Source organism: Arachis ipaensis, chromosome B04 (genome assembly GCF_000816755.2).
Source record: "Arachis ipaensis cultivar K30076 chromosome B04, Araip1.1, whole genome shotgun sequence".
NCBI lineage: Eukaryota > Viridiplantae > Streptophyta > Magnoliopsida > Fabales > Fabaceae > Arachis > Arachis ipaensis.
In genome coordinates, this window is record NC_029788.2 from 116,938,533 (window position 1) to 116,946,512 (window position 7,980).

The following is a 7,980-nucleotide window of genomic DNA, read 5'->3' on the forward strand; positions in this document are numbered from 1 at the left end:
GTCAAAGTATTTGAAATATTATTATTCATCCAAAAATTTTTAAGTAAATAAATAAAACATATTTTTAAGGTGAAACCAAAACGAGTATGTGAACATATAACATAATAACATTAACATCAATAATGTGACACAATGTGTGTGTGGGTGTGTATAAATATATATAATAAGAATAGAGTGAAAGTAGAGAGTAGTTTTGCAAGGGCCACATGTATGGTGGGCATGGAATTGGAAACGTGTCAATGAAGAAAGAGTGAAGAAAACAATTCACTCATTGGCTACGTGTTTCTTCAATCTCATGCAACTTGACACATACACATACGCACACAACTATCAAAGATAAAAGGTAAAAACCAAACAAATAAATACAGACTGTGAAAATAATTATATTAACAATACTAAATATAATAATACATATATAATAATATAATTAAGTGGTGATGAGTGAGATAGGTGGTGGTGGCAGCAGCAGCAGAAGGCTCCTCCATGAAGTGGAGGAGGAGGGTGGTGGTGGTGGTGAGAGACCAAAGGAGCCATGGAAAGGAGAATATGTGAAGAGCATAGTGTATGGAGGGCTTGATGCTATTATCACTTGCTTCTCTCTCATTTCTTCTATCTCTGCTTCTACTTCTTCCTCTGGTAATAATATTAATATTTCTGTTTTAATTACTATTAATTATTCAATCAAAGGTTACTTCTTAAAATGACATTGCCTAGCTTGCATTCTTTTTTCTACTAAAAAATATTTAGATATAAAATCAGTTAGGTGTCTCTTTCTGCTTATCAATTTAAGATAGATAGTTCATAACAATAATAATGAATTTCTATGAGTATGAGGTCTAGAATTAGATTCTTGCTATCCAATAAAATAATTTTTTCTTACAAGATATGAATAGCATAATAGAAAAAAAAAGAATTATTATAGGTAGATAGGGACTAGTTAGGGAGTTATTTTTCAACATATACTCATATCAGTGATGATTAGTGTAACTCTTTTTTTTTTTTTTTCTTCTGTGTAGTTGTTTGTTTTTGGTCAGTAATTACAAGTGATATTGATATTAATTATATTTATTTTTTAAGTTTGGTTTATCTGTACATATAAAAAATATTAAATAGTTTAACATAAGAAAAGTCCATTTTTGGAGGGTATAATAAGTTTTGTCTTTCTCCACCATGACAAGTATTTGCAGCCTCTGTCCTTTTCACAGCCAAACAATAATTTGTAGTTTTGTGATGTGTGGCTTACAAAAGTTTGATCCATATTGGAATGGTAGAATGATGGTGATTCTTTAGCTTTCTTACCATTCAATTCATAGCATAATAGGAAACCATTATGATTCAAGAGTTGTGTAAGTTAAACATATCATAAAACTGAGTTGGATTGGCGGTTCAACCGGTTTAACCGAGAATTGGCCACTAAATTGGTTCGGTTCATAACAAAAAAAATCAGTTGCGAGCAAATTAGAAAAATTAGTAAGTCGAATTAATCGGTCCAACTTTTTAGTAATTAACTGTATTTTGTACATAAATATATATTTTCTTGCATATAGTTCAATCCCTATTGAACCTCAATGGAATTTTTAAATTTTTGAATCTCTAACTTGACGAGTTTCGTGATAGTTCGGTTTTATATACACATTGCATTCTATGAGGTACATGACCAGCTCACTTTATTTATCATCTATTGCATCTTATTCAATTATAAATGAAATATTGAAATGTGAATCAGTACAACAGTTTCATGTATATAAACATTTTTCTTTAAAGATGGGACATATATATATGGGACCAACTTAATGCCTTTCTATCTAGTTCAAAGAAGAATAAGGGCTTTGCTTGAGTTAGTATTTATGGATAATTATGAACTACTTCCTTCTTGACTGTAGATCCTACCTACCCTATGGTTGGAGAATATTTTCTTAATAGGCACTAGGCTAATCAAGGAACTAGGAGAATGGTATGAAATGAATGGGAATTTTTTAGGTGTTAGGAAGACAAAACCACATGTGTATGTATTATTAAATTCTTATAGCACCTAAATTTTGTAGCCTCTCCAACTTTTTTATTTTATTTTCAACTAGAATTTTAATGCGATAGATGATGAGTAGTTGAAGCATGAATGGAAGAGAATACCATTATTGCTTTTGGGAGGATACAAGAAATTTTCACAAAAGGATAATTAATTTATCAAAGGTAACTTAATTCATGTTTAGTGCTCTACCTAACCCACTTGAGTGTTTCTCCCATGAACACATAAGGTTAAACACAATAAACAATAAAACTTTACAATTATAGATTAGTTAGTAGGGTTACCTAATGTATCTTCTTAGAGCACATGTTAAGATTATTAATAATACAAATTTTCAAACTTTTATTTTAATAAATACACAGGAAATTAAATCTTGTATCTTTTTTTCATAAAAAATTTCTTAATTGTTAATGTTAACATGTGTCTTTAACATACTATGAAGCACAGACACTTTTTTGACACATTTCGATACGACACTCATCAATATTCGTCCAACACGCATGTCTTGATAAAAAATAAAAAATTTTTCTTCGAACACGCTTGGACACACCTAAATACCATTATTCTTAACATGTATTCTTGAAATGAGTTTAGAAATAATATATATTATTAATTATTAGAACAAAAAATATTTTAGATACTTTATATAATTAAAAAAATATTAAAAAATTAAAAATAATTTATATTTTAATATCATAGCTAAAATGTGTCCTAAGGACAAATGTTAAGGTTGTTATTTTTAGAAAGTTTTAAATATTTGGTCCACGTCACGTGCTGTGTCGTGTCCATGTCAGTGTCCCTGCATTATAATATCATAAATCACAATGAATATTTAATTGTCTTGTAAGAAAAATGAAAAAAAAAGAAAGAAGCCATTTTTATGTGAAATAATGATTGTGGTGCCATTGATTGTTGAAGAATTCAAATGTAACTTTTGAACGCAGTGAATGTATTGGTTCTTGGTTTTGCAAACCTAGTGGCAGATGCAATATCAATGGGGCTTGGAGACTATGTGTCTGCAAGAACAGAACAAGATGTGATCATTAAGGAGAGGAGAGTGACAGAATGGGATGTCATCAATCATATAGACACTGAGCAATCACAGTTACTCACACACTTTCAAGCACTTGGTATGGACTACAATGATGCAACCTTGGTAGGTATTAGAAAATAAGATACACACACACACCATTTGGATATTCATTGGAGACTATTTGTTCCACTTAATCAATATTACTTTGTTGAATAACCCCAAACTTGTTCATGAAAAGTACATAGCATTGAACATATTAGTACATTAGACTGTGTTTGAAAAAGAGACTAAAATTAAGAGACAGAGACTGAGAGACAGATTAAATTAAGTCTCTATATTGTGTCTGGTGTAAAATGTATTGAATTGAGTTTTGCTTCAATATTATGTTTAGTTTAAAATAAATATGAAAAATGAGGAATAGATTTGAAATTTGAAAATTTAAATGAAAGTATTTTTGGAAAAAAATTTTTATTAAAATTTCAGTCTCCGTCTCCAAAAATTTCAGTCCCTTGTGTCCCTACTTTCTGGAGGTATTAAAGGGATTGAAATTTTGTATCCTGAGACTGACAGTCTCTGTCTATCAAACACAATATTGAGTCTCAATCTTCCAATTTCTAAAAACAAATGCTACCTTAAAAATAAAAAAAATGGTCATATTAGTCACTTTTAGAAACCGGTTTATATGTATCCACAAATGGTCTAAAATATCAACACTGGTCGATAGGACGGTATGCAAGTTTATCGATTTTCCAATGTTCTCATGTTTTTTAGTCTAAATATGGGTGTTAATGTGTTATATTGGAAGAGATTGGTGTAGTTTCTCATGGTGAGTTAATCATGTTTCTAATTATAGGATTTTGATAGAAGTGACACATTTAAAGAAAAGGCTAATATGATTAATGTTTTCATTTTTGAGGGACTAAAGTATTTAGTACGTCAAACCTTAGTTGGTTTCAAGATAGAATGCAAAGATATCAGGACATATGAGATTAAACAATGATATAAATACCAAAAAAAGTGCAAAAGCCTTTGTTCTGGGGCATATCAGGACATATGAGATTAAACAATGATATAAATACCAAAAAAGGGCGAAAAGCCTTTGTTCTGGGGCATATCAGGACATATGGGGCAGAAACAAAGATGCAATCTCTATTTGGAACAAAAGATAGGACACTGAGAAAGAGAAACAAATGTCCTTTTTTTTTAAGATGACTTATTCCAATCTTATCTCTATCTCAAATCTCAGTGAGTTTATATTTTTGTATTTAGAGACAGTGACCAAATGCAGCCTTATTGAAAGAATGTGGAGTAAATGGTCAAATTAATCCTTAAAAGATTACTTATTCTCCAAATTGCTTTTCGAAAGATTTTTTTTTTTAATCAAATTCGTTTTTTAAAGATTTTAAATTAGTCATGTTAGTCTTTCCGTCAGTTTCATTGCTAACGGTATCAAAGTTTGTTGATGTGCTACGTTAAGTAACATCACAATACATACCTAGTAGTTCTAATTGACTATTAATATGATTAATTTAAGAAATTAGATCAAATCAACTCTAAATTGAAGAATTCCAATACTTCAAGTTCTCTTCTCAATTAAGTTTTGATTTGATCTAATTTCATAAATTTATTATGTTAATAGTCAATTGAGACTCCTTGGAGTGTGTTGTGGTGTCATTTAACATGCCACATCAACAAATTTTGACACTATCAACAAAGAAAGTGGCAAAATGACTAATATGACTAATTTAAAATCTTTAAAGGACGAATTTGATATTTTATTCTAAATGTTTCATTTTTACTTGGCATTGCTTCCAAGTTCAAAACTAACAGACATTTGGTGTATTGTTACAAGAAGGTTGTGAACATATTCAGAAAATACAAGGACATCATGGTAGACCAAAGAATGGTAGCAGACAAAGGAATGCTACCAGCAGATGAAGAAGTAACACCATGGAAGAATGGGCTTGTAACCTTCACATCCTTCATGTTGTTTGGATCAACTCCATTGCTCTCCTTCATCATCCTCATACCCTTCACAAACAATGACACTGTGAAGTTCATTGGTGCTTGCATTGTTTCTGCAATTGCACTTGCTTTACTTGGTGTAGCCAAGGCAAGGATTTCAGGTGAGAGATACATGTTCTCCATTGCTATGACACTCTTCAGTGGTGCCATGGCTGGTGCTACTGCTTATTTTGTAGGCTGGTCACTTAAACATGTAGCAGGGTTAGAAGGTTGAAAAATAATTAACTAGAGGGAATGATTAGTATCATTTCTTGGAACTCTTTTTTCCAATGAAATATGTAGGTTGATAATCTGTCCAACTTAATTATGTGTAGAATGTCTAACCATTTGGTTAGGTTATAAATGCACTAGAACCTACTATCATTGTAATAAGGCCACACTCATCAATTTTCCATGTTGATGCAACTGAATTTTGCATACTCATCAATTTTCATTCAGCTAAGGTAATGCAAATATGCAGTTGTAAACGAGAAAAATGATATTTGAACCATTTTTTATATTCACTTCTTTGTACACTTTTTTTTTATATAGTATAAAAGACAAATTTGATCTCCTTTCACTTAATATCAATCACTTTAATACTAAAAATGAAAGATGTATAAATGCAGTGTACATAAAAGATGGTGCATATAAGTAACATTATTTACTCTAAACTCAAAAAATTTATCAAAGTCTAATTTTGGATTGCAAGAGCAAATGAGAACAAATTTCAAATTTGACTTTATAGAGATGGAGATCTCTGGCAAACTATGCCTCAAACCTCAACCAAATCAACTATTGATTAAGTAATAGGGAATTGAACAAGAAAAAAGACCATACATTAAGAATGACATAGTATTTAAGGAACAGTAAAGTCTTGTTCATTTTGTGATAACTGAAGAGCATGTTCTGCTTCTTTCAAGAATAACCTTGTTAGCTGCTTTTGGCCACGCCTATATACAATTGAAGACCATTTGTTTCTACTCATCACAATGTGTTCTTGTTCTTCTGACTCATTTTCCATTTTGCTGAAGTGTTGGAAAAAAACCACAACAAAGTATTAGAAAAGTTATTACCAATATGGAGGAGGCAAATTATAGATAAGGGTATGTTTGGTTATGCCCGAATTTTCACCACATTTTTTACTCTCCAACCAAACATTCCTCAAGTCAGAAATGCAAAACTCATTATTCCAAAGCAAGATCAAAGGCATGTTTGAAAAAGATTATGTTGGCATCATAATTATTATAATTCAGAAAGTGCAATGCATAGGGTTGATATCAAAGTAATAATTATGTTGCATTTTTCATGTAACTTATTTTTCTAAATAAATAATTTATGGGGTATGATAAGAAGAGTTTAATTTTGATGCACTAATAATGTAAAATGTTCTAAACAGTCGTCCAATCACATCCATTCTCTTGGATGACTATTCACGCGGTTAATGTAAAATGTAGTTATTTTTGTTGACTCGGCATTACATAATTGGATGTACGTATAAAACTGTTTTACTTCAAAATTAAATTCTAATAAAAAAAAATACACAATAGATTAGTTTTTGGTTTCTTACCTTGGATGTTTGTTATTTTCGTGGCTATCAATAATAAGAGCCTTCTTGAGCAAATCAAGGTCACTTTCTTCTGTTCCAGAACCCTCTTCGAGATCCATCAACCTTGGTGCAATGAATTGAAACATTCATCATCATCATTTGCAGAAATCAAGCTGCAAGCTGCAAGCAGAAGCATGCAGAATAGAAGATAATATGCAATGCAAATTTCTGTGACTCACTTCACACGAAGAAGATCAACAAGAATTTGGAAAGCTCCTGAATCACCACAAACCTCCCATATTGCTGCTTGCACATCTGTATCAGATAGTTCTCGCTCCCCTTCAGGTCCTACAAGCTTTATTGTTACAGCCATGGAAATCGGATATCAACGTCGAATACAGAACAAGTCAAAAATAAACAATTCAATTTAATACAAGGGCAAGTTGCATTGCCCTCTCTTGAGATTTCGTAAACTCGTCATCACAAAGAAAATATGAAAAATAAAATGGGACATTGAAACAGCACCTCTTCAAGCATTGAGGAAACCTTGTAAAGTTCATCTTCTTGCATGGCTATGGTCCTCAAAGTAGTCATAAATTTCTCAGGAAAAACCAGCTTGTTTACATACGATGGCGTCTTACGCTGACCGCTCCAACTATAGTTGGAAACTTGATCAACCTTGCCATTGTTGTTTTCTCCTTTATTTTGGGTGCCTAATGGAAAAAATCCTTGTTCCAGCAAAGCTTTAGGTAAAAGACATCTCATTTCAGCCTTCTGTAAACATAAACCAACAACAAATAATTCATTCTACTTGAAGATAAATTATTAAGGGTAAAATATCTTTTTGGTCCTAGTAAAATTCATGATTTTATGTTTCAGTCCCTCCATATTTTTTTTCAACCAGAAAAATCTAAAATCTCTTGGTCCCTACCGCTAGTGTGCCTCTGTCAAATGCTAGCGTGGCAGACAGAAATCCAACTCAGTTGTGTGGTGTGCCATATTTTGTCAACCACGTCAGTATTTGATAGACAGACTAATGAATTTTACTGGGACCAAAAACTTCTTTAAACCGACTATAACATACCTGCACTTCGAGCAGCTGGCTTTTGGACTCCGAAAAAGAAATAGTATTGAGTGCTTCTGCTGGATAGTGAACCTGAAAGATCCAATGTAATAGCTGTGATGTAATCATTTGAATTAGAAAGCTCATGATAGAAAGCAAAATATATATAAGTTCATGGTAATGCTTCTTTTAAGTATGAGTGATACCATGAGATAGTCATCTGTGTTATCATCAATGACAAAACCATACAGATATAGAAGTTCCTGCATCAAGTGAAGCAATAAGGAAACTATGTAAACTTGAAA

At 31.7% G+C, this 7,980-nt stretch overlaps 2 protein-coding genes across 5 annotated transcripts in view; one reads left to right on the top strand and one right to left on the bottom strand.

Moving 5' to 3' along the window:
- LOC107638033 (vacuolar iron transporter 1) lies at nucleotides 200–5,560 on the top strand. 2 transcript variants are annotated; one of them, XM_021121723.1, is made up of 3 exons: nucleotides 200–636; nucleotides 2,971–3,182; nucleotides 4,912–5,560. In XM_021121723.1, exons 1-3 carry the CDS (start codon nucleotides 438–440, stop codon nucleotides 5,296–5,298), a joined length of 798 nt encoding a protein of 265 aa, XP_020977382.1. In that variant the 5' UTR covers nucleotides 200–437; the 3' UTR covers nucleotides 5,299–5,560. The 2 variants fall into 2 exon arrangements, with proteins under 2 accessions (XP_020977382.1, XP_020977383.1); XM_021121724.1 differs by having other exon boundaries at nucleotides 204–636; nucleotides 4,915–5,560.
- The window catches only part of LOC107634955, a 5,457-nt gene continuing 3,189 nt past the window's right edge, over nucleotides 5,713–7,980 (bottom strand). Inside the window, exons 11-16 of one of the 3 annotated variants that reach the window (XM_016338288.2) lie at nucleotides 7,882–7,938; nucleotides 7,697–7,768; nucleotides 7,138–7,386; nucleotides 6,852–6,967; nucleotides 6,634–6,735; nucleotides 5,713–6,091 (exon numbers count right to left, since the gene is read on the bottom strand). In XM_016338288.2, the coding sequence (XP_016193774.1) occupies nucleotides 5,923–6,091; nucleotides 6,634–6,735; nucleotides 6,852–6,967; nucleotides 7,138–7,386; nucleotides 7,697–7,768; nucleotides 7,882–7,938 (765 nt within the window). In that variant the 3' untranslated portion in view covers nucleotides 5,713–5,922. The remainder of the gene's footprint in view (nucleotides 6,092–6,633; nucleotides 6,736–6,851; nucleotides 6,968–7,137; nucleotides 7,387–7,696; nucleotides 7,769–7,881; nucleotides 7,939–7,980) is intronic. The other 2 variants (XR_002361727.1, XM_021121722.1) reach the window with 2 other exon arrangements.

What these genes read in the sequence shown, in the direction of transcription:
- LOC107638033 (XM_021121723.1), top strand. Translation starts at nt 438, where the DNA reads ATGAGTGAGATAGGTGGTGGTGGCAGCAGCAGCAGAAGGCTCCTCCAT. An exon ending in TGCTTCTACTTCTTCCTCTG is followed by an intron (nt 637 to 2,970) that starts GTAATAATATTA and finishes TTTTGAACGCAG; the next exon opens with TGAATGTATTGGTTCTTGGT. An exon ending in ACTACAATGATGCAACCTTG is followed by an intron (nt 3,183 to 4,911) that starts GTAGGTATTAGA and finishes TATTGTTACAAG; the next exon opens with AAGGTTGTGAACATATTCAG.